At 52.0% G+C, this 24,634-nt stretch overlaps 7 protein-coding genes across 7 annotated transcripts; 4 read left to right on the forward strand and 3 right to left on the reverse strand.

Moving 5' to 3' along the window:
* Positions 1 to 563: 563 nt before the first annotated feature.
* On the reverse strand, positions 564 to 4,726 carry STEHIDRAFT_171657 (uncharacterized protein; the record flags this gene model as incomplete). Its single annotated transcript, XM_007308960.1, has 8 exons — positions 564 to 2,110; positions 2,781 to 3,479; positions 3,544 to 3,762; positions 3,862 to 3,975; positions 4,033 to 4,225; positions 4,303 to 4,363; positions 4,423 to 4,585; positions 4,643 to 4,726. 8 exons carry the CDS (start codon positions 4,724 to 4,726, stop codon positions 602 to 604), a joined length of 3,042 nt encoding a protein of 1,013 aa, XP_007309022.1. The 3' UTR covers positions 564 to 601.
* Positions 4,727 to 4,840: 114 nt separating this feature from the next.
* On the forward strand, positions 4,841 to 9,446 carry STEHIDRAFT_124887 (uncharacterized protein). The gene is made up of 11 exons (XM_007308961.1): positions 4,841 to 5,201; positions 5,273 to 5,375; positions 5,445 to 6,552; positions 6,647 to 6,865; positions 6,967 to 7,108; positions 7,238 to 7,660; positions 7,784 to 8,034; positions 8,132 to 8,448; positions 8,536 to 8,661; positions 8,731 to 8,886; positions 8,981 to 9,446. The coding sequence occupies exons 1-11, from the start codon at positions 5,000 to 5,002 to the stop codon at positions 9,318 to 9,320; spliced, it is 3,387 nt and encodes a 1,128-aa protein (XP_007309023.1). The 5' UTR covers positions 4,841 to 4,999; the 3' UTR covers positions 9,321 to 9,446.
* A 1,737-nt stretch (positions 9,447 to 11,183) lies between these two features.
* STEHIDRAFT_103577 (G-alpha-domain-containing protein) lies at positions 11,184 to 15,055 on the forward strand. The gene is made up of 14 exons (XM_007308962.1): positions 11,184 to 11,327; positions 11,523 to 11,885; positions 12,129 to 12,287; positions 12,510 to 12,631; positions 12,800 to 13,101; positions 13,319 to 13,371; positions 13,434 to 13,522; positions 13,693 to 13,735; positions 13,831 to 13,857; positions 13,923 to 13,999; positions 14,069 to 14,249; positions 14,319 to 14,401; positions 14,476 to 14,509; positions 14,572 to 15,055. The coding sequence occupies exons 2-14, from the start codon at positions 11,645 to 11,647 to the stop codon at positions 14,619 to 14,621; spliced, it is 1,461 nt and encodes a 486-aa protein (XP_007309024.1). The 5' UTR covers positions 11,184 to 11,327; positions 11,523 to 11,644; the 3' UTR covers positions 14,622 to 15,055.
* A 296-nt stretch (positions 15,056 to 15,351) lies between these two features.
* On the forward strand, positions 15,352 to 16,284 carry STEHIDRAFT_124889 (uncharacterized protein). The gene is made up of 5 exons (XM_007308963.1): positions 15,352 to 15,428; positions 15,502 to 15,584; positions 15,651 to 15,675; positions 15,745 to 15,811; positions 15,921 to 16,284. The coding sequence occupies exons 1-5, from the start codon at positions 15,393 to 15,395 to the stop codon at positions 16,028 to 16,030; spliced, it is 321 nt and encodes a 106-aa protein (XP_007309025.1). The 5' UTR covers positions 15,352 to 15,392; the 3' UTR covers positions 16,031 to 16,284.
* Positions 16,285 to 16,641: 357 nt separating this feature from the next.
* Positions 16,642 to 18,774, reverse strand: STEHIDRAFT_134330 (uncharacterized protein; the record flags this gene model as incomplete). The annotated part of the gene is made up of 7 exons (XM_007308964.1): positions 16,642 to 17,584; positions 17,639 to 17,716; positions 17,788 to 18,071; positions 18,142 to 18,219; positions 18,320 to 18,397; positions 18,538 to 18,569; positions 18,666 to 18,774. 7 exons carry the CDS (start codon positions 18,772 to 18,774, stop codon positions 16,642 to 16,644), a joined length of 1,602 nt encoding a protein of 533 aa, XP_007309026.1.
* A 427-nt stretch (positions 18,775 to 19,201) lies between these two features.
* On the reverse strand, positions 19,202 to 21,446 carry STEHIDRAFT_171662 (S-adenosyl-L-homocysteine hydrolase). The gene is made up of 10 exons (XM_007308965.1): positions 21,375 to 21,446; positions 21,274 to 21,320; positions 21,173 to 21,208; positions 21,057 to 21,109; positions 20,910 to 20,979; positions 20,815 to 20,849; positions 20,345 to 20,759; positions 20,065 to 20,276; positions 19,864 to 20,013; positions 19,202 to 19,805 (listed from the first exon to the last, which is right to left on the reverse strand). The coding sequence occupies exons 1-10, from the start codon at positions 21,391 to 21,393 to the stop codon at positions 19,550 to 19,552; spliced, it is 1,293 nt and encodes a 430-aa protein (XP_007309027.1). The 5' UTR covers positions 21,394 to 21,446; the 3' UTR covers positions 19,202 to 19,549.
* A 136-nt stretch (positions 21,447 to 21,582) lies between these two features.
* Positions 21,583 to 22,874, forward strand: STEHIDRAFT_124892 (uncharacterized protein). Its single transcript, XM_007308966.1, has 4 exons — positions 21,583 to 21,859; positions 21,916 to 22,002; positions 22,068 to 22,457; positions 22,823 to 22,874. The coding sequence occupies exons 1-3, from the start codon at positions 21,693 to 21,695 to the stop codon at positions 22,168 to 22,170; spliced, it is 357 nt and encodes a 118-aa protein (XP_007309028.1). The 5' UTR covers positions 21,583 to 21,692; the 3' UTR covers positions 22,171 to 22,457; positions 22,823 to 22,874.
* Positions 22,875 to 24,634: the final 1,760 nt, after the last annotated feature.

The following is a 24,634-nucleotide window of genomic DNA, read 5'->3' on the forward strand; positions in this document are numbered from 1 at the left end:
GCTGCACCGTTCGTTCAGCGAATTTTCAAGGGCCTTTTATCGAGAACCGGGCGTTCAGTTCAGAGGCGAAGGGAGATGGATGGGCGCGACGAGGACAAGGACGAGGACGCGCGGAAGGAGAGCAAGCCAGAGATTTGACCGAGCCACTCGCTCGACCCACTTCGGCACTTCCCGGTGTCCAAACTTGCGCCAGATCTAGAGGACCGGATGGGTAGCAAACTCAGACCGAATTCTCGATTTTCAAGCAAAGGTAGGTTTGCGTTTACGAGAAGCTCGATACTCGACGTACAACAGAGCGAGAAGATTACCGGTGACTGATTACCGATGACTGATCTGTCTGAAGCCGTGTAGGCAAGCCTTGAAGCAAACTGAGAGTCGACGAATTAGTACTAACACTGACCTACACTGACCCAATACAAAACATTGAATTTGCTAACGATATAGGGTAACGGCTACTGGACTGCGAGGAGATATGAATACAGAAATTACATGGATGGTAAGCTGCAGGGTCGAGACACATCTCAAACAACCTCCACGAGAGGAAAAAAAAAACTCAAACGACACAACCAAACACAACCACACCTCTCGACAAAAAAAAAGCCTAACCCTCCTCCTCACCAACAAACTCAAACCGATCCATCTCCCTCCCTACCTCCTCCTGCATCCCCTTAAACTCCTGCATCCCATCCCAATCCAACCCACATTCACACCCTCCCCCTAACAACCCCTCAAACACCCCCTCAAATCCTCCTCCCAAAATGGGATACACGTTTTCCCCCCTGCCCCTCACTCTCAGCAAGAAATTCTCCGGTTCTTTCCCTGGCCCGTCTACCAAAGGATCGACATCGTACGGCGTTGTGGCTCTGCGACGTGTGAGCTCGACGCCCAAAGAGGTCGTCGCGGAGAAATCCATAACGATCATGACCGTCTCCTGTTTCCTCCGCATTGGGAGCCCACCTTCTTCGAAAGGATAAAAAATCGGCGGCACACCGACACCCACCAAACCCTCTTCGCCTCCTCGACACCGTGACCGCACCACGACCCCAACAAGCACCAAACACGCATCATCCCACGGTTCGTCCATATCCCCCACATACGCCGGGAACACCAAGTCCGGCGCCAACTCTACATCCGAGTCATTGACACCCCGGCCCTTCAAGTTATGTGAGTGCGAGCAAGGTTCTGAATCGTTATGATGCGAGCATTGAGGAGGCTGCTGCAGCGCAGCCCCGGTGAAAAACGCCCATCGCACCAGCTCGATCGGGAGTTTGTCGAAGGGACGGGTGAGAGCGTGGATGTGCGTCCAGGTCATTGTCGCTTTCGAGCTGAATGTGCGGAGGTCTTTGACTGGCTCTTTATTTTTCTCCTCCTTCTCCTTCTCCTCCTTCTCCCTCTCCACTCTCTCACCGTTCTCTGCATGATCATTCAAACCCGAGACGGAAGAAGAGGAGGGGGAGGGGGAGTCGCACCCATACCCAGCGCCCAACAGACTCCCAAGCCACTCCCCGAGCGTGAACGACCTCACCACCGTCCTCTTCTTATCCATAAAAAACTCCTTATCACCATGAATCTGAATCCCATCCCGCGCAAGGATGCAAAGAAGTCCACTGCAGAGCTCTTCGCGCCGTCGACCACCGACATCGATGATACCAGGAAGAACAAGTTGCTTCAACAGCACCTCGAGCGCGATACGATATTTCGCACGGCGGGCCCTGCCAGTGTCCGAACTCGCCAGTGAACTTGAATCTTGGGTTTGGGTTTGGGTTAATTGCCAAGTCGCTGCGAGGGCGAGAGCGGGTTCGGATGGTGCGCTCGTTTTCATCTCCATCTCCATATCGCCCTCACCTCCTTTGCATTCACTGACTGAGGGAGAAACAGAGATGATCATGCGCATATGCCGACTGACCAGCTCCCTCTCCAGCTCTCTCACCGCCTCATTCTGTTCCTGTTTCTGTGTTGAGGAAGTTGTGAGTTGGAGTGGGAGCCTCGCCGCGAACGCAGCGAAAACATGCGTCTGTTTGTATGGATCGAAGCCCGTGGATGTTGGCGACCAGAAGAGTTTCGAGCTTGCGTATGAGAGGAGGGAGGTGGTGGGGAGGGTGGACCAGTACTATGTGGGTGCGGGTGGGTGCGCGATGGGAATAGCGTTTGTAAAAGTTGAAAGGGACGGTGAGGTCAGGATTGAAAAGGACCATGCAGGTGAGTGGGGTATAGTGATTGGAAGGAGAAGAAGGCTGACCGGACGCCCATACATCTTTAGATATCTCAACTGCAGTGCTTCACGGGGGTACCTTATCCCCTTCCCCTTCTCCATCCCCTTCTCTATCCCCCTGTCCTTTTCCTTCCCCATCACTTTCGGAGCCATCTGATTACAGCGAGTTTCGAAATGATACGGAACTCCATCTTTCGCATTTTGGCTCAGCCACAGCTCGGCAGTGACGGATCATGCGCGGCACGGGAATTTCCGCAAGGCTTGCCTGTGTGTGGCCCAATGCACAAAGTGCTCGATGACCTTTCAAATTCCTGTGCGTAAATAAACAGGGAACCGAGAGGAACATATGGGAGGGAGGAAATTACCCAATTATAGAATATTGATGAGTGCTAGATTCACATAATGTTCTTCAAAGGTTTTGGTATGCGTGCAGGCTTCTGGCGACAAGCATGGGGCAAGTCATCACTTGACAGTTTCTTCTAAGGTCGTATTTCTGTGAAAATATTGCCGTATAGACATTTGTACTTATGGATGTATTTTACAGAGCTTTCTTCTTGATTACACTGACGGACAGAGCGAGAAACATGGATGGCCACAGTTGGGCCACAGCGGTTATACAAAACGGTCCAGACAAGTTCGCGGAGACCTCCGTGCCGTCGCAAGCTCCGTCGCTGCCGAGCTGTGGCTGAGCCAAAACGCGAAAGATGGAATTCCGTATCATTTCGAAACTCGCTGTAAACCCAAGATACACAAACGGCGGCTGCGCTCTCAAGTTCAAGTTCAACCTCAAGTTCAAGTTCAACTTCCGCCCTGCTCGTGGTCCCGCCACAGCCTGAGGTAGGAGCAGAAACGGACCGGGATCTGTATCGAGGAGCAGGAACCAGAACACCGTGTCCGTGTCCGTCCGAGTCTCGTTCTCGTTCTTCGTGCCAGGACCAATGTTCGAGTGCAAATCATCCGCAGCTTTCATCATCCGCCACATAGCCCCCAGCGACATCTCGTCCTCCGGTAACATATGCATATGCATCTGTGGATTGGACTCGCCCAGGGCTGTACATTCGTCTAGCGCGATGAAAAATCTTCTTTGACTTTGACGGTGATGATGACCCGGATTCCTGCGTTGGGGATGTGGAAGACCTTGCATTGACAGTTTCCGATCCAGCGCACCGAATCCACCCGCACAAAACCTTACAAAAAGCCTCTCGTGCCACGCGCACGCCTCCGCCTCTGCCCCCGCCCCAGTGAAAGTTCCAGAACGCTCCTTACCCTGGACACGAACCCGATCAACCCACCCCCGCTCTTTCTCGAGCCATCCCGCATTCTCACGTAACGTGCTTTGTGCGCGAGATGATTTTGGCTATGTGGCTTTCTCGGTTGTTTGTATCCATGGTGGTGTCAAGGGAGGAAGCGTTCGAGGTGGGGAGGGTGTATTTCCAACTCGCTAGCGAATCTTTCGGAGGTGCCTCTGAGGAGGAGGAGGAGGGAATGGATATAGAATCCGCGACGACATGAGCGAGTGCGCCCAGAAATGCAGCTGCTAGTTCTTCTCCCTATGTAATAAAATCACAGAATCAGCCAGAGTCAAGGAGAACGCATTCAGGAGGTGATATGAAACTCAGGGATTGAATTGCATTGAAGTATCTACTTACCTTGTACTTCCCACCCCCATACGTCTTAAAGAACCTCAACACCCCAACGTCCCCAGGCGGCCACCCCGACGCGGGATTCCGATCGTTTCGCAGGCAGATACTTATCACATAATCCTACAACCCCACGCGTCAACAATGAGCGAACGAAACATTTCTCAAAAGACATGGCACCTCGCTCGAGAGCTCCTTCACGAGGCGCGATTTCCCACACGCGCTGGATTGTACAATCGGGATGATTCGTCTGTGATGTATTTGTGGGTCGTACATCTGTTCGTAGGTCTCTAGTGCGGTTAGGAAGCGGGATTTTTGGGAGGGTTGGTAAGGCGTTTGGAATGCGAGCTCGAGGGCGACGGCGCTCGCGAGGCTGCCATAAGTTAAGAGCGATACAGTTCAGGAGGCTGTGGATGTGAATGCAAGGATGAATGAGGGGATGTTACCTACGTGCTACGTTGGATGTCCTCTGGGCTCGAATAAACACGAAGGTTGTGCTCTGCTTCAGGAACTGGTGGGTGCAAAGGGCGGTAAATATACGAACGATCGGTATGCACAAAGAGCACTAACGGCACACTTGGAGGAAAAACCTTTCCGGTCTGTTAAAATTATCCAAAAACAGCCCCCAAGCGTCCTTCCTCATCGTACGTCTCTCCCCATCCAAGAAAAGAGCCCCCTCAAGTTCGTACGGGGGAGGTGGGAGTGCTGCCTCGGCATAATATTGAACGCTGGACTGAAGACGAGAAACAAGGTGCTGAAGAATCACGTCTTGCTCCTGTTTATTGCGTACTATAGCCACCTCGTAGCGCGTACTGTCGATAGCGCGGGCCAGCCAAGGAACGACGTCCAACCAGTCAGAGACGGAAGAGGACATGAACGTACGAAGCCAAGCTGATGGCGCCGAACTCCCGCACGCGGATTCGGCGTCTGCAATTATTCTGGGTGGCGTGAATCGAGCAAGTTCCCACGAGTGGCTCAGTCCACAACACATTCGCCCAAGATTCTCGCATTCCGCGCGAGTCGCCGCTCGCTATGGTCTCCTAACAGGCCCTGTAAATACTTCTTGAGCCACCCACGTCGTCCCTTTCACCACGACTCATCACTTGACGCCAACGCCCACATCAACACCGAACTACGGTCGAGCGCAATGAACTGGTCCTCCTCCACCATCACCGGCCTCTCGTCCGACACGGGCCCCACGATCGTCATCACCTTCGAGTCGGGCAAATACGTGTTTAATGTGGGCGAGGGCACGACAAGAGCGCATCTCCAGACGAGGAGGGGGTGGAAGAAGGTCAAGGCGATGTTTTTGACGCAGGCGACGACGGAGCGGATGGGCGGTATGACCAGTGCGTGTTCTTTCTTGTTTGTTGTGAAGAGTGTAGGGTGGGCGTTTACTGGGGTTGTGGATGTACTATAGGTTCGATGATGGCCATAGCGGACGCTTCGGCGCGTCAGCTCGATATCGTAGGTCCGCCAGGCATCCTCCATATCCTCGCATCCATGCGTCATTTCTTCTACCGGTCCGTCCCTTTTTTTTCTCTGTATATCTCTCCACACTCACCCTTCTTACTTATACTAATATATTTCAGCGATACCCTCCGCCTCAGCGTTCACGAAACTTCCTACCTATCCCTTTCTCCACCCATCGACTCCGGCGCCACCGCCACCGCCACCCTCCCAACCGACCCACCCCCCGTCTTCAAAGACGAAAACATAACAGTCTGGGCTATCCCTCTCTTCTCCACCTCCTCCACCACATCTGCACCATTAACTTCTCTGAACACGAGTAACGGAGATGGAGATGGAGACGTCACGATGTCCACCTCCGATCCACTCGGCTCTCTAAAACGCAAACGCGACGACTCTACAGCAGAGGATACTCCTTCTAAAAAACCTGCCCCCGTTAGTTCTGGTGCTGCTACCTCTCCTCCCGATGCTGTCTCTCCCTCTGAACCCACGACCACCGATACCTCTTCCACCCCGTCCCGAACCGCAACCGCAGACGCAACTCAAGCACCCCTCCTAGACCGCTACCGCGCCAACCCGCACGAATTCTCCATCCAGTCTCTCACCGGCGCCGAAGCTGAGGAATGGCGAAACCTGACCGTCGGGCACATGTTCACGTTGGCTGAATCGGAGGCTGCTCCTCCCGTGAAAGATGACGAGAACGCCAAAGGAAGAGAAGGGAGGGATGGTAGAGGTGGAAAGGGCAAGCAGCACAAGAAGGGCAAGAAAGGACGCACCGACCAGCCCTCGACCACGGATCCCAAATCGAGTGAAGCTCCCCCTCCTCCCCCGCCTGCAACGACAACGAACGGCCGAAGAGATCGCGGGCCCGCGCGTTTCAACCCCGCGAAATCGTTCCACCAGCTTCCGCGATTCGACCTTCCTTCTTTGTCCTCTTCCTCCCTCTCTTCCTCTTCCACCACCCAACTCTCACCCCCAGATGCACCCTCTTCCTCAGCTCCACACCCCGCACCGTCCTGCGCCTACCTAATCCTCGGCCCGCGCATGCGCGGCCGGTTCAACGCGCAACGCGCAGATGAACTGGGATTGAAAGGACCCCTGCGTGGACGGGTGAGTAAGGGGGAGACTGTTACGTTTTCTGTGGAGGTGGATGATGGAAAGGGAGGAAAGGAGACGGTGGAGAGGACGGTGAGGCCGGAGGAGTGTGTGGGGGAGAGTGAGGCGCCTGTGGTACGTCTGGCCATCCTTTCTTTCGGTGTTGTGTGGGATGGGAAGCGTTGTGGCTTGTAAAGGAAGTGTGTGTGCTGATGTTGTGCGTATACAGGCATCCCTAATAATCGACGTCCCCACACCCTCGCACATCCCCTCCCTCCTCGCCGCTTTCTCCTCCTCCTCCCACCCCCTGTACGCCAAATTCCGCTCCAAAGACCCAAAGGACCATAAAGAGGTGAACACGCATATGGTGTATCATCTCCTGGGCGAGGGCGTGCTAGAGGACGAGCGGTATGGGGAATTCATGAGGGGGTTCGCTGATGGGACTTATGTGAATTCTTTCCTTCTTTTTCTTGTGCATTTGATACATCTCACACGACACTGATATACTGACATCCTGATATGCATTGTACGCCACAAAACTCGAAACAGCACATGGTCGCCTCCCGCGCACACAACGCCGACCCGATGACCTTCACCAGCGTCGCGCTCAACCAGCTAAGGCTGAACCAGCTCGATCCGGACATGTTTCCTTCGTTGAAATACAGGCTCGAGGCTGAGAGGGCGTTGTCGTGTGCGTTGTCCCTCCTTCTCCCCGTCTCTTACTGTCTCCCGCCACTTCCCCATCACGCCCTACCTGACATAACATAATAACTAATACCGACTTGTATTTTATTTTGTTTCGTTCTATGCTTTTATGCAGCCATCCCCAACCTCCCGCGAAACACTTTCCCCCTCGTCTCGAACACGTTCACGGATCATAGACCGGCCAAACCGCCGGTTATTGACAGTGAGATTCAATCGAGGGATTTATTCCATCCTGTCGTCACTTCCTCGCCCTACCCTTCCTTCTCTTCCTCTTCCTTCTCCACCAGCACCTCCTCCTCCTCCACCAGTACCACCACTATCACCGCCGCCGCCTCTGCTCCTGCTCCTTCTGCTCCATCTGCTGCCCCGCTAGTAGAGCTATCCCCCTCGACTTCGGAGAGCTACGTGACAGCGCGGGAGAGGGTACGGGCCGTGGCGAGTGAGATGGAAGGAGGAGGGGAGGGAGGAAGGCCGGGAGACGATATCGTTGTGATTCCGACGGGGACGAGCAGTGCGGTCGTTAGTCGGTTTAGGAACGGTGAGCCTTTTTTATTATTATCTTGCTTACCTTCCCTGTCCTCCCTTCCTGTCCTCCTACATTCGTACTCTACCTGATGCTAATATCATTACTTCCGTTTGCTTCTTCCCTCGTGCTATACAGTCTCTGGCCTACTCATCCAACTCCCCAAACGGGCCGGGTACGTCATTTTCGACGCGGGCGAGGGGACTTGGGGCCAGATCGTTAGGTTTTTCGGGGTTGAGAGCGGTTCGAACCCTGGTAAGGAGAAGAAAAGGCAAGAGGAGGGAGAGACGGCGTATGATGTGTTGAGGACGTTGAAGTGCATCTTCATAAGTCATATCCATGCGGACCATCATGCGGGTTTGGGCAGGATATTGGCGTTGAGGGCTAAAGTTCGTCATCTGTCTCCCCTTTCCCTTCCCTTCCCTTCATCTTCCGCTCCGCTCCAGTTTGTTACCATCGAACGCTAACAAGAATATCTGTCCACAGCTCAACCCACCACCCCCAGACCCTCTCTACCTCATCGCACCCGAGACCGTCCATCTCCACCTGCGTGAACTCTCAGACACCGAACCGCTCGGGCTCGCTTCGTCGCTTGGGACGCGGAACGGGGTGATACCCATCCTGGCGGAACATATAGATGTCGTCGCTAAGGCCTGTAAAGGGAACGGGAACGGATACGGGGGAGGGTACGGGTATGGGGGCAGGAAGCGTGAGGAGCCGGAGGGATATACGCTCGATATGGGTGGAGGTGTTAATGTGTGGTATGAAGGAAGGGAGGGCACGGAGTGGAAGGGGCAGGGGAAGTGAGTCTTTTTCTACTCCACTTTCTCTAACATTCCGGCATTGCGGGGTGGTCACTGACTGAATCGGTGCTTTGGGTCCGTGTTCAGTTCGCGGTTGGCCGCGGAGTCGTTGTGCGATATGATGGGACTGAAGAGCATCGAGACCGTGAATGTTAAGCATCGCGTCCGGGCGTATGGGATCGTGATGACGCATCGGGATGGGTGGCGGATCGTGTACGTTTCCTTTCTTTTCCTTTCCGTGCTCCCGACGCAATGATGTTCATTGTTTCTCGATGTAAACAGTTATTCAGGCGATACCCTACCGACGAACAACCTCGTCCTAGCAGGCCAAGACCCCACGCTCCTCATCCACGAAGCCACCCTCGCCGACGACCAAGAAGAAATGGCATTCAATAAGGCGCACACGACGGTCGGCCAGGCTGTCAATATCGCCAAGCAGTTCGTCGTTTTGTTCTATATTCATAACTTAGGTAGGCGGACTGATGCTGACTGGGCTCTTTTTTGTTGTTGTTGGTTATTGTTGCATGGATAGGATGCGAGCTGAAAACGTCCTCCTCACACACTTCTCCTCGCGTTACCCACACATGCCAGACTATATCTCCGAATCATCACCCGCGCCCTCTCGTCGTTCATCCCCCTCTCCCTCAACACCGCAACCCGACCAGCCCACCCAAAGCCGGAAAGGAAGCGATAATAGTCCGGCGGTGGCGATCGCGCTGGACCACGCGAGGCTGAGGGTGGGCGATATGTGGAAGATGCAGCTTTATTTGAAGGCGATCGAGAAGAGCTTTTGGGATGTGAGGGAGGAGGGGGACGAGGAGGAGGAAGAGGCGGTGATGAGGGCTAGTATGGGCGACCATCATCATCATTAGTGCCAGCCTACGGTAGGCATCAGTTATGTTTCAAGAAGGTCACTCTGGGTTTCTGTCAAGGAGAGATGGAGCGCCTGTGATCTACGTAGGTATGAGAATACATGGTGATAGACCATGAGTTTCGACATCCTAGCCGCGGTGTCTTCGATTCGCATTTCCTGCCCGTATCAGGGTAGATGTAAGTTTTGCACGCTTTCAAGGTCAAATGAAGTACAATGTTTGAATTCGAGGATCGCCAGTCGTTCTGTTGGACGCTATCTTTTTCTAGTCACATCCACACAACACCTCTTTCATCTTTTCCGACCATAACAAGTTCATGAGCGTGATACAGTCTTGGTCACTAAAAGACCTCATTGTCGCCAATCTTTTTTGCACATCGTGAAGGCACAGACTTTAGACTTGGCAGACACGGAAGCAAGTTCTCCGTGGTCCCACGGGACCGATTGATGCAAATCTTGGCGTTTGGCTCACCATGTTTTCCATAAATAGGTTTCAGACTCAGCAGAACGGCGATCTTGGATGCGTACGTATCGAGACTTGTAGATGAGGATTGGCCCATGACCGGGGATATGTAGTTGTGCAGCCCTACAATGAGCCCCCTTGCTGTTTTGTTGAGATCCATATCGATACTTGGGTAGGTGGGGGTTTGGGGAAATGTGTGTGCTGAACCAGGATCTAGATTCGTCTGAGTCTCGTCCAGGGGGCATCATTGATTCAATGTTTTTGAAGCCATACAAATGATAGGGACGTGACAGGATGTATCCAATAGCAGCTGATACCGGCTACATAAGACACCTATCGCGAAAGATGAATGAAAGATGAGAGAAAGGTTGTCGCGTGCGGTCGGAGCCTCGTCCACTTCGCGGATTCCTTGTTCTCCTCCCCCCGCATCCACTTGGTTCCAACCAAGAGTTTTTGACGGCTTCCCGAGCTTCGAAGCGCAGGATATCGACCCGATGGACCCCCGATGGGCGTTGATCGTTGATCGTCCCTGCATGCGGTTGGTCATCGCGATCGAGAGAGATTTAAAGGTACTCAAAGCGTGTCGCGAAGAATCCGTTGGGAAGGTCCAGGCCACCAATAAAAATGCGCAGACGGACGGCCATCGGTTGCGTTGGCGTAACGAAGGAGAAAGGAAGGGATAATTTCAAGTCTAACCTTTTCACGAGTGGATTACGCTTCCGAGTGGGGTATGACGCTCCCACGAAAACGCCTATCAAACGGGTGGCATGAGCAGGCGCCGCTACACGGTAAACTCATCATCAAATTCAGACGACAACGAACATGTCCGTCGTTCTTTCCGAGTGTACCACGTCCTCCAAAAGTTCGTGTGAACTACTCGAAATTCCTCCGAACCAGGTGGCACAATCGACGTGTTTTCATGGGTGAGAAAGGAACGCGGTCTCGTACCCGTCCAGACTCTGGAGGTCACCCGCCCCACAGCGGACACCATCCCATTCCTAGTACTTGCTCGCAGCTGATCCAAATAGTACCAGCTAATGGGACCTAGTAGACTCATAGCCAACGTAGATAGATGATACGCGAGCATTTTTGAACTCCAGTGACTCTTTATCTCGAGCGTCTTGACAGTCTAAGGGCCTGACAAACTCGCCGATCTGACGCCTGTCTCATAACTATCTGCTCGTAAGTACGTTTTGAAAATGCAAAAAAAGTCAGCCCGGTCAGCCGCCCTCTTTATTTCGTATTCCACACTTTTCCGGATTTCTCCTCGACAGGCTTCCAGTCCGCTCTCTTTTATTTCCTTCCGTCGTCTTCCCTTCCCTTGTCCACCGACGACGTGCGTAGCCAGTGGCTCCCCCCACCCTGGCTTCATAATAATCACGTATCACTTACTTTCTTACAGCCTTCACAACGACAAACCGACTCTTGTCATCGTCAGACAAGGTCAGACTACCCCTTGCGCTTACGCGCTCTCGCGATTCCTTTCGGACCTTTTCGACCCGCAATACTTGATTTGACCTGGACCGCTTTATTATAAGCCCCAAGGTCAGCGGCCCTTTGTCTTCTCTTCTCTTTCGCCGCATTCTGGTCCTCACTCACACACACATTCTAACTTTATCTCTCTATCCTCTCATCGTGTTCCGTCACGCCACCGCTCCTTCGTGTGCCAAACCAACATTCATCTGCACCCGACGGTGGACGTCAATCGTACCATGTCCAACCCTCTTCGTGTCCGTGTAGGCCGTCTCAAACCAGCTAAGCATCAAGCCAATTCCCAAGCCGAAGTTTCTCCACTGTCTCCCTCCTCAGGCTCAGCTTCACCCATATCCATATCTCCACCATTCCACGAACAAAACCTCCGCATGCCCGTCAAAGACCGTCCTAGCGATCGTACAGCAACCTCCCGCCGCACGTTCGAGGATGGAGACGATTCAGATTGGCCTCCACGTCCGAGTCCGGAGCGGGAGACCGAGGAGCAGCGGACAGAGAGATTGGAGCGGGAGAGGGAGGCGAAGCGGGTGAGCGATGATATCGATTGTGAGTTAGAGGCGGAGAAGATTGAGAGGAGGAAGAGGAAGCCGGATGTGAAGATATTGTTGCTAGGTGAGTTCCTCTGTTCCTTTGCGTTGGTCCTTGCTTTTCTGGTGTCTCTGAGTGAGACGGAGGCCATATTACTACCGACGTACTGTGGTTTGTGCTGTGCAGGTTCAGGTGGCTTTCTCTAGATTAACCCTCTTCGTCATTGGTATTGGGTATTGGTATTGCGGACTTGCTTCAGCCTCCCATCATCTATCCCGCACTCTGGGAAATGTTCGGCGACTTACTCTTTCATCCCGTTCTACTTAGGCCAAGCCGAATCCGGAAAATCGACCATGCTGCGTAACTTCCAGCTTCAATACACTCCACAAGCTTTCCGCACCGAAGCCGAAGCCTGGTCCGCGATCATTCACCTCAACCTCGTCCGGTCAGTCAACTTCATACTCTCCCTCTTGCTGGAGCGAGAACGTGAGGCTATATCGCAACAACCGCATACCCATGCCCACACAAATACGCATACGCACGGACCGCAAACAAATCCGGATGGAAAGACAATATCCGTGACGCCGAGAAGCTCGACGTCCTCTGGACCAGAGAATGCCGAGAAAGACGGGAGTGGAGGGAGTCTTGCTGGGCATGCCAGTGTTGCTGGTAGCGCTAGCAGAAGTGGGAGTGTAACGGAACATGGAGATGGGAAGAGTTCCATGGCATTGACGGACGAGTTGAGGAGGCTGAGAATGAGGTTGAGTCCGCTTCGGAGCGTGGAGGAAGCGTTCCTAAAGTTCGTCACGGGGAGCGCAGACCCACACACGGTTGCATCGGCTGTGGGAGGTGCACAATACTCGTCAGGGTCGTTGCAGAATACGGCGTCCAACTCTAACTCCAGCCCCGATGACTTGATCAACCCCAGCGGCAATCCGATATCAACGACGACGTATCCGCCTACAGCTCCTAACACAAATTCGAACACCGATCTACAGTTCGACCCTCGAGTCGGCTCGACGACGAGCTGGCAGCGCAAGAAAGGGTACGAGCGGACGTTTGAGGTTTCTGTCAAATCCGGGTCCAGATGGAAATCATTGTTTAGGCCGCTTTCTGGGATGAGCAGTTCGGGCCAGCCGGTCAACGGGGCGGGAGGGAAAGCCGGGGTGTATGACGAGCTGAAGAATGCGAGGATGGTGTTAGCGGCGTGCAGGGAAGATATTCTGGCACTGTGGGAGAATCCGGTCGTGAAGACGGCATTGGCAAAGGAAAGCATGATGCTGGAATTTCAGAGCGGGTTGTGAGTACTTCGTTAACTTCCCTTTCCTTTCCCATTTATTATGAGGGTTCGCTCTGGGTGTGTTTGAAATGGTGTTGCTTTTTGAGTTTCTAAGGGGAGAGATGGTGTTGGGTGATTTTTATCAGAAGTTTGTCGAATTTGGGGAGCGGTTATGGTGTATTATCGAAATTGTTGGTGGTGCGGTGAGTAGCGTGGCTTATAAGTGGTATCCCCTAAGTTTTTTGGACCAGGTCGAGCGAATAGCAGCGCCAGGGTATATGCCAACATCAGGTACGTAAATTTCCATGTTTCTCTATCACTGTTTCTGACTACATGTGACCGCAACAAAACAGGAGACGTCCTCAAAGCGCGTATCGAGACCATGGGCGTCGAAGAACATCTCCTAAAGATGGAAACAGGTGGGATTCGTGGCTTCAACAATGTACGCGACCTACTTATCTCATTCACGATCTTGCCTCTTCCTTTTTCTCTCTCTCCTTCCCCCTTCTCTTTCTATATGCTACTACGTGGGCGGGCCTGTGGTTTACTCTCGTCTTTGTCTCGTAAACGTGTTATGAACCTTCGTTTAACGAAGCCACTGATGCTGGGCAGACTTGGGCTATCTATGATGTTGGAGGCAGTCGGAGCCAACGTGGTGAGTGTCTTTCTTCGCTCTTTCTCTTCCGGATTCTGTCGTCTGGGACCGTAATAACACTACCTCTTTTGCTTGTTCAACGGGGACTTCTTTAGCTGCATGGCTGCCGTATTTCGATGACGGTAAGCCCATCGCTATCAGAATCTCATACTGACCCGGGGCTGACGGCATTTTTGCTCCTGTAAAGTCAATATGATTTTGTTCATTGCTCCCGTATCGGCCTTCAACCAAGTCCTCGCCGAAGATCGGAGTGTCAATCGATTAGTACGTATCATCAGACTCAAATTCACGCTTCGATTCCCAACCTAATGGGTCGTTCTCTTCGGACCACAGTGGGACACAATATTCCTCTGGAAGTCCATTTGCGGAAGCAAACTACTGCAGAAAGTCGAATTTGTGCTGTTGTTGAACAAGTACGATATTCTCGAGGCGAAGCTCAACTCGGGAGTACTGTTCCGGAAGTTTGTGACGTCGTATAAGGACAAGCCTAATGATATTCAGAATGTACTGTCGTGTATGTTCTCCCTTTTCCGCAGTGCTATTTTACACTCAACTGTTCATGTGCTGATTTCATTGTGTCTAGATCTGAAAGGCAAGTTCGCGATGATCTATAAGCAGAATCGACAGAGCGGGGGTATGTTGCACATCCATGTTACTTGTGCAACGGTGAGTACATGTCTCTCTTGTTCTTGTACTGTAACTAAAACTAATACTGAACCCGTCATCGTCACGTCGTATAGGATGCAAATGCCACGTCCGTTGTTCTGGGACGAAGTGAGTCCCCCTTTGAATCTTTGATTTTGAAGTCCCCTAGCTGACACGAAATCCCTCTTTAGTTCGCCAATCCATTTTCACGGAACACTTCGAGAAGGCCGACCTTTTATGAAAGAGTTCCGACGTACGCGACGTGCCACTGGGTGTTGTGCTCAACGACTCCACATTCTACTCCCTCAGCGCCCATCAAGATGTCTTCATTCATATGCACCTCATGTTTACCTTCACTTTTACTCCGTCGTATGTTCTCTTTATCCTTTGTTTCTAAATACTTCGTAACACGCGATCCACAGCAACGCGCACATCTTTATCCTTCCAACTTAGGGCCACACAACCTAACGATCTCATTCATTTTGTTCTTCTACTTTTACCTTCTGTTCTGCCTTGTAGTTGGATATATTGTTCTTGATTTATACCTTGTATATGTCTATTATCTCTGTCACTGTGTCGGTCAATTCTGTATCATGCACACTGAGGCTGCGTCCCTTTACGATCCAATTTACTTGCAGAACACACGCTAGTTACGCTTTACGCTTCGCCTTCCGCTCATTTCTCTTCTATTTGGAATATATCTACTTCAGTACTGCGTAATTGTTCCCGAGAAGTAGACCTCCCGGTCCCTTCGTTCCTCAATATTCTCAGTCTGAGTCTGCCCGGGGCCTGCCCCTAGTTTGGGCCATAGTTGCGCCACTCAAACCGAACCTTCAGGAGGTGGCACCGGTACCGATCTTGGATGCGGAACAGAGGAGCCGACGTCATTTTCGCACGTGGCTTTTGAGAGCCGTATAAGAGGCCGCAGCGCCTGCGTCAGTCCTCAACCATCACCTCCTTCTCCAACGCCCTCCAACCCACACGTTACTTCGCCTAAACATCCAGAAACATAATGGCTATCAAAGGCTCTGACGTTCTTCTCATTCTTGTACGTTTTTATGAGGTCTCGTGGTAAATCTAACGGTACACAGGACTGAACACGGATGGGGTTGTTCGAATAGGTCGCTATTATCTTCCCTCCAGCTACCGCTGCGTTCCTCACTGGATGCAGTTGTGACCTGCTCATCAACATTTGTTTGACTCTGTAAGTTCCACTCTCACTCCTGCACGCTAATTATGAGAATTGACCTTGATGTGTGACGGCGTGCAGTCTCGGATACATCCCCGGTCACTTGGTGCGCTCCTGACAATACTCACGACATTCTGAACTGCATATTTACGTCGATTTGTGGGGCATAATGTAGCACGCTTTCTGGCTCATTTACAAGAACATGAAGGCCGAGGACTCATACGGCCGTGGACAATACACCTGTACGCCGCGTTTCTTCCGAGTCATCTCCTTCCCTCCTGTCCTTTCCCATCCTTCTGCGCATCCCTCCGCAGCATAGATAACTGACTCACTCTGTATTGAATGTCACAGACGTCGGCAATGGCCAGTACGAACCCATCTACAACACCCAGGGCCCTGTCCCAGTCCAGGGTGGCCCTGTTCAAGCGCCAGTCCAGAACTACGGTGCCACTGGTCACTAATCTCAATCCCAATTCTCCCGTAGTGGGAAATCACTAAGAGCTCGTACACCTCTTTCGGACGTCTCAATCGGAACAGTTTCATACCCTTTGTCTATATCTTTTTTTCTTTCCTCTGCGCTTTATACGTCCCTCGCTCTTCTTCCTGGAGACCAAATCTACCGGGTGTCTCACTGCTGTTGCCGACTGGTTGTCACATACATGGGCGTACCTGTGTTGTAATTTACTCTTGTCGGACGTATGATCTATTTGAAACGAATATACATGGTTTTTGATGTATGAATCGTACACAAATGCGGGTAGATAAATGTCTTGCTAGTTGTAAAATTTGTGGAAACCATGCTCATGAACGGGTTGAATTGGACATAGTGTGAGGTGCTCGGGCGTGGCCTGGTATCGAAAAACACCAGGGCTTGCTCAAGTCATTGCAAGTAATTCGGAGTGCGGACCTTGATGAGTGCCAGTATAGACTGTCATTCATCCTAAAACATACAAAGCAAGCATTTAGAGATAACTCAGAGTACTGGTATACATCCATTTATAGATCAGCTTCCTCAAGATTTCTTTGTCCGCTCACCCGTCCAGGTTCTCAACACCCTTCAACGCCTAGCCCGTCAAGGTATCCGCCACATCGCGATACCAGCCCTCGTCTTGTCCACCTCCTTCCTCACTTCTTTGCTCTCACCACTCCTAACAGCGGCAGCCACAAACAACTTCACCGCAGCCTTCAACGCCGCCTTCGCCTTCTTTTCATCTTGAGCTCCCATTTCCGAATCCTCCAAGTCCTTCTTCTGACCAGGCATCTCGACACGCGACCATGAGACGCAGAGTTCGAGGTACTCGTAGAGGACGTTCACCACGCCGTCGAAACCTTTCAGGGTCGTTTCGTTCACCTCGCCCTGTACCTTTCCTTCCGAAATATCCACCCCGGGTTTCTCGCCGTCGGAAAGACTAGTGGACGAGGCAGACGGTGTGACGGATATGGCAGCTTCTTCATCACCCGGTAGCACATACTTCCACAGCTGCTCCAACGTCAATCCGTCCCAAGCGACCAGCGGCGCCCCCAAACGCACGGGCACGATGATCGCAGGGCACCCATTCATCAGCTGATAATACATCACGCTCTCATGTGGTCTTTGGCTCGACGTCCAGAGGTTGATACGATGTGGCTTGAGACCCACGACGACCATGACCATTCGACGGGGTGCCGGGGGCTGCGGGAGTGGAGTCAGAGTCGGTTCGGGTGTTGGAGAGGGCGGGGGCGATGAAGAGCGGGAGTTCGAGCGAGAGTGGGAGAAGACGGAAGTCAGCTTGTTGCTGTAGGCGGTCGAGGTGGCGGTAAGTTTGTCGGTGTAAGAAGAGATGGTCTGTGAGAGGTTGGGTCTCTCTTTGGGTGTGGACGTCTCAGGGGCGATAACGGGATTGGAGACGAATGAGATGATAGAGGCGGATTCGCGGAGGAGTGTTTCGCCGATCTTGTAGTCGCCTGCGAGGAAGGGGCCGTGGCAGAAGAGAACGTCGGGTTTCATTGTGCGGGGAATGACGGGCCGACGACCGCTGATGTGGAGACTTCAGTAGTGCGAGCTGAAGAGATGGCAGGGAGCCTCTTACGATGCAAAGAGATATGGCGAAAACCAGCCCTTCTCAACTGAAACATAGTCGACCACACTTGCGAACAATGATTTGTCCCTGCGAGAAAATGCAAACTTGGTCAATCACCGCCTTCGACACCCACCTGACCCTCCCATAGAGTTGCTCACTTGTGCAAACTACTCCTGTAAAAGCCCAAATTCGCATCCTCGACGGTGTGCTTATACTTCAAGGTGATCAACATCGTTTTCACTCCTGTCGTTTCCAATCTCTTCGAATGGAGCGGGACCATCTCGTCAATAGGCTTCTCGAACACGAGATCGTCCGCCAGGGTCATGCTAAGTTCGAAGCCCGCGTGCATGCCCATCTCGACGAGGATGGTATCGCCCACGGTGGAGACTATGGCATCGGAGACGGGACCCATGACGGGGGCGGCGACGGCTGCGACACCACCCTGAGAGCATGAAGTATCGGGGGACATGAGATGAAGGATAGAAGGCGGAGATTTGATGACATGTGCGTACGGTTGCAGCTACGACTGTGTGGACGGCCATGTCACGGAAACGGATACATGGCAAAAGAAATGGAGAAGAGTCGCCCCACTAGAACGGAGAATTCATTTGATCATTGTTCTTGAATTGAGCTCGATACAGATGCACGAGTGGATACATTGGGTGAGGGCCAAGAGGTAAGAATGCTCACTGGAGAGAGACAAAGTATACTCGTCCCGGCTGCTCTCAATGACTCCAAGGACGCGATCACCATTCTCCCCGTCATCGACTACGCACACACCGCACACCGCGCATTGCATTGATGGAGAGTGCAGTGGTACCGTGGGATAGAGGAGGTAGACATAGACAGCATTCCTCAGTCAGAACTTTTGCGATGCGCGAAGGACCAATGGGTGGAGGATCACTCACACCAACGAGTTTGCGAACAACCCATGGCGCAGCTACAATGAACATAGATTTACACAACAAGGTGATCGGTACGCAATGCTGTCTGTCAAGACGGAATGACAACGAGTAACTCAACACAGTGTACGCACCTTTCTCGTGCTCAGCATCAGGGATGGAGGCGGGGTCGACAGGTCCGAGAGGACAGATGTCATCGTGCGTCTCCACGACGGCAGGAGGCGCATCAATAGCAGTACTCATCCTGTCAGGAAACTGACTTTGTCAACGTTCACACTGCCTAGGTTGTAGTTGTGAAATGATGAAGACGAAAGAGAACAGAGCACAAGAAAAGATACGCGAAGTGGAGTCCTCGGTCGGTATTGCAATCTTTCTCTGCCAGCGCTTCGCAGTGACGGAACCCTAGCCCCGCCGACGACAAATAGCTTCCAAGCAGGAATTGCTTCGACAGGCGTCGCGAACGTTTTGGGCCATCGAACGAGGCGAACGAAAAAGATCCTCAAGCGAGAACAGAAAATGTATGTTGTGGCCTGAATCGGAAGCGACAGTGCCAAGAGTGACTTCAGCTTTGAATGAAGTATGATCTTGGAGGGTCTTGGCCAAACTCGCCAAAGAGGAAAGGCCGCTTCTTCCTCCGATAAATGTACTCAAGAAGCTCTGGCAGCTCAGACGAGGAAGAACACAAATGATACAATGCGATTGAACAATGACAGGGCTCGTTGAGGCCCCCCCAAACGAATGACAATAATACACCAATTATATCGACCAACTACTTCTCATCCACTTCCATCCTCCCCCTCCGTGGCGTTCTGAACCACCCATCCCACCTAAACAGACGAGAGCGTTGAGACTCGTCACACCAGCAAAGGAACGTTGAAGATTCCAATATTAATCTATCCAATCCATCCTTTTTTTCAGAGTCACTCGGTGGAGGGCGGCGTTGAGGCCACGGCATATCCTTCCTAAAACGGGTGTAGATGATGAGATCGACAGCGAAGGATGCGCCAATGTGACGCGCTTAGTAGCGGTAGTGGGAGGCCTTGTAGGGGCCGTTGGTGGGGATGTCGAGGTACTTGGACTGGACGTCCGAAAGGGTCGTGAGCTTGACATTGAGCGACTTCAAGTGGGCACGGGCGACCTCCTCGTCGAGCTCCTTGGGGAGCATGTGGACACCGAGAGGGAACTTCTCGGGGGTAGTCCAGAGAGCAATCTGAGCGAGGACCTGGTTGGTGAAAGAGCAGGACATGACGAAAGAGGGGTGACCGGTGGCACAGCTAGAACGAGATATATGTTAGCCATCGAAGAGAATCGCTACACAAAATGAAGACATACCCGAGGTTGACGAGACGGCCCTCTGCGAGGAGGATGATGTGACGACCGCTAGCCATGGTGAAACGGTCGACCTGGGGCTTCACGTTGACAACCTGCTTAGCGTTCGCCTTCAACCAAGCGACGTCGATCTCAACATCGAAATGGCCGATGCTATAACGGGAATTAGATGGATGCTAGAGAATGATGTAGTGTGAAACGTACTTGGAGACGATGGCATCCTCGGGCATTGCCTCAAAGTGCTTGGCCGTGATGATGTCCCTGTTACCGGTGGTGGTGACGAAAACGTTGGCGCGGTAAGCAGCCTCCTCCATGGTGCAAACCTCGTAACCGGCCATGGCAGCCTGGAGGGCGTTGATGGGGTCGATCTCAGTGATCAAGACGCGAGCACCGTAAGAGCGAAGGGACTCGGCACACTACAGAGGACCCAATAAGGATGTATGAGTCTCCAACGCAGTAGATTTAAGTAGAGAAAGGTACATACACCCTTGCCAACATCACCGAAACCGGCGACAACAGCGACCTTACCGGCAAGCATAACATCGGTGGCACGCTTGATACCATCAACGAGGGACTCGCGGCAACCATAGTAGTTGTCAAACTTGGACTTGGTGACGGAATCGTTGACATTGATAGCGGGGACCTTCAACTTGCCATCACGGAAGGACTTGTAGAGATGGTGGACACCGGTGGTGGTCTCCTCGGAGAGACCCTTGATGTCGGCAAGGTACTGGGGGTACTTGTCGTGAACGAGGTTGGTGAGATCACCTCCATCGTCGAGGATCATGTTGAGGGACTGGCCGTTGGGGAAAGCAGCGAGGGTCTGCTCGATGCACCAGTTGTACTCCTCCTCAGTCTCGCCCTTCCAGGCGAACACGGGAACACCGGTGGCGGCAATGCTAGGATGAACTTTTAGACGGCAGAAGATGCGCGTTTTCGAATGAAAGAACTTACGCAGCAGCGGCGTGGTCTTGAGTGGAGAAGATGTTCTGTAAATTCAATGATATGGATGAGAATCGGTTTCGCCCGAAGTGACGAATTCAGCGCACGCAGGACGACCAAGTAACCTCGGCACCGAGGGCGGTAAGAGTCTCAATGAGGACGGCGGTCTGGATGGTCCTGAACGCCAAAGCGGTAGGATGAGCACACGTTATCGAGGTTGATATGATTAGCCGAGGAGATGAAGGTATACACACATATGGAGGCATCCAGCGATGCGAGCACCCTTCAAGGGCTTCGCCGCGCCGTGCTAGAAATCGATGGAGGGTGAGTATGATGTTCAGTGCATAGAACAGTGGTCGATGAAACTCACCTTCTCCCTCATGTACATGAGTCCTGGCATTTCATTCTGAAATAGACGACCTCATCGATGAACAAACAAGCACTTAAAATCCATGAGTTTTGCAGATATACCTCAGCGATTTCGATCTCCTTGCGACCGAACGCAGCGAGAGAGACATCTATGGCGTCTGATGAGACTTTTCGCCTTCTAAGAAAGGCGTACAAGAGCTTACCAGCGACTTTGTAGACCATTTTGAGGGGAAGGCTTTTGGAGGATGGGAGCGAAGGAAGGATGTGGGTGAGACCTAACACGGCTTGCAGAAAAACGCCTGATCTTGCCCCAGTTTTATCGCGTAAACTATGTTCTCACGCTCCCTCACGTGGCGTTCGACGGTGTTTGGCTCGTTCTTCACACGCGCAGTTCATCACTCAACGGCGACGTTCACCTCGGCCAGCACAAAGAACACGGACGTAGCTCACTCGGGCAAGCTGGGCGGAAAATATCTAGGCACTATAAAATCCTCGAAAAAAACAATATACGCCTGTCATCAATGACGCTCGGTGAGCACGACGGCCAAAAGACTACGACGACGGCCAGTGGTACGAAACCCTTGGAGACAACCAGATGCCGCATCGCGGAAATTCTGCAATATTCCTGCGATTGGTCTAAAAAGGACAATCGCATCAATTGCCTCCCCTTTCCTCGCTTATTCAGAATGTCAGTGTAGTTCTTCTGCTTTAAGAAACATGGGCCACTCATGCTGGATAATATAGTTGTCCCGGGCGACCAGCCGTTGAGATTACACGGCAAGTCAGGGTGGATATCAAGACAGGGGAGGTAGAAATACCTCCAGAAGTTCAGTACGTCGTGCATGCTACCACATTGTGGCCCTCCACTTACCGTACCTGATGTGAGCAACATTTAGCCAATTCTTGCCGAAGGGCAAACCGTGGCGTGACGTTGTCCGATACTCTCAAGACGAGTCCTCTGAGCCTCCAGACTCTCAAGGTCAACAAACCGCAACATAGGCAACTCCAAAGCTAGTGCATTTTTATTTACCTGTAGTCTTCTGGATTTGATTTGCGTCGAATAGCAGCTTCTGAACCCACAAGAGTTTTGGTCTTGAGGGTTCGCAGGTCGTCCAGCTGTGGTGCAGACAATGGCTCTGCGCACTGGTAGCCCCACGAAATGCATGGAAATGGTCGATCATTATCTTCTTCAGACAATGGCGAAGACCAGCGGCCAACTCAGCCGTCGTATTCAGTGCGTTTCGGTGCCTGAGCTGGCGATGAAGCTCTTCTCTTCTGGGCCTTCGGTGAGTCGTTTGTGTATTCGATAATAATCGATTCCGAATAGCCTTGATACACTGCTGAGATAGAAGGAGTCATCCTCATCTCAGCGTATTGTAAACGATGACCTGTCGATGGGTCAATCTACTGTTTGGCGTTCATTGCAGACAAAATGTCACGACGTAGGTGAATTCTTTGATATTGATTTGCTCATCTGTCATATGGCAACTACTGCGGCCTATGTAGTGACATGCAATGCCTCGTCTCTGCGAGGCTCTTGATCGCTATTCCTAAATATCCATGCATCATTCACTTTGGTGTTTCACTGTTCTTTTCTTGCTCTCCGACTCTCTTCTCACATCATGGCTGGCTAACTCTCACACTGTTCCAGAACAACTTCCGGGCCTTGAGGCTATGATTCTTGCCACCGTCATACAATCCGGTCCCGAGTGTACCACCACCCAAAGATTTAGACGACCTTGAAAAGTGCTTGTTAAAGCCTCTTAGTGAGATCAGATCTATGCTACCAGCATACGATGATCATCACCATCTGGGCGGGACTGAGCCCTGGCTGAGTCATGTTGGTCTGTCATGCAAGATCTACACTTACGCGTGCACTATCCAAGCATCATGCACGTCTCCGACGACGTACTGTATTCTGGTCGGGCAAAGTTGATCTTTTGCTGATCTTCTTTCTCTGAATCCATGCGTTTGATCATCCTGTGCCACTTCGGGCTCGCGGAGTCTTCATGTGTTTCTTGATGGAGTACGTTCATATTCTTCGCTCTTAGACGCGACGTCGCCGACGTTTTGCCGAGTCACTTCCCATGCTGGAAGGTTTCCCATGGTTGATTCGTGACGGACTTGACGTCCTCCAGGTCATCTCAGTCTTTGTTTGTTCGCATACGGCTTCCGAACATTTACGTCGTCGTGAGTATCTTCATAAAATCGGCCGAGTTCAAGTTCCATCCATTATAGAACTTTGCAAAACTATAGCCCCACAATGCCATCGTATCACGAACGAAGGGTTATGAGCGCGTGAATTGCTCTCCCAGTGCTCTTGTCAGTGTCAATCTGAGCTGCACTGCTCGTCTTTCTTTATCTTTCAATGCCATTCTCGTTGAACTCGAGTGGATCACTTCCTGGCCGGTGTCGCATCTAGGAAGCTTTGATGCTCAGTTGTACCACCTGGCATCCACGCGAAGTATTCAGCCTACATCACCTCTTATGACTACGTACTACATGCGAGGCTGTTCCGATGCGGAGGGGGTCTAATAATTCGTGGGTTTACAGACGATGATGAGTGATGATCTCCGACTGTTTCTGACAGAGTCCGACTTGGCTCGTGAAGTACGTGGAATCCTCGAGGATTTCGTACCAAGGTTCGATATCATCTCGGCCATGCACGTTTAACGTTTTGATGAACTTTACCTCAATTTGAATGCTCGGCATTTTAGACACCGATGTTCTCTTCAGTGTTCACTATTACCACGGGCACAAGTACCTCGAAGTGCAGCATATCAGAAGGCCGCAATATCATGCAAGACACCGTCCTGCCCCGGATTCTCACGCCACCATTCTGACTTGAGTCGGTGCATAGGTGCTCAAACCTATCCACGAACAAATCAATGGCACTGAGCCAGTTTATATGTACCAGGAAGTCTCTTGACTAGCTCCTCTAGTGGGTGGCTATCCGTAGGAATTTATGCACCCTGACTATAACGTATACGCATGGCAGATCCAGGGCTCACTTGATCCCGAAACCTCTGCCACAGAGCTGCCGGACCTTGTCTGTGTTTTTGGGACCGTTCTAAATGCCCTACGGATAGCCCTACAGTTTCGGTGTAGACCTCAGCGCAATTATTAAGGTGCTGCAGGGACCCGTTTGTAGGTAAGTGTAGATTCGTGCGTCCGACATACACTTCTGCGCCTTTCGGGCTGACTCTTATGAGCATTTGATCGGGATAGATGAACAGTGCACACACTCCCGTCTTCAACATTCCCACTGTATCGACATTCCAATAAACAAGTGCGTCTATTTCAAAGCGTCGAAGACGCTTTGAATACGCACCAGCATTGCCCGGCATATCATTCGCTTTGACTGTGGCGTTCGGCATCAATCCAGCCCCTGTGGCCATGCCTGACCTTCGTTGACTGTGTCAAACTACCCGCCTGAGCCTGGCGTCTTCGTCTGTCTAATCCT

Source organism: Stereum hirsutum (assembly GCF_000264905.1).
Source record: "Stereum hirsutum FP-91666 SS1 unplaced genomic scaffold STEHIscaffold_16, whole genome shotgun sequence".
NCBI classification, from domain to species: domain Eukaryota; kingdom Fungi; phylum Basidiomycota; class Agaricomycetes; order Russulales; family Stereaceae; genus Stereum; species Stereum hirsutum.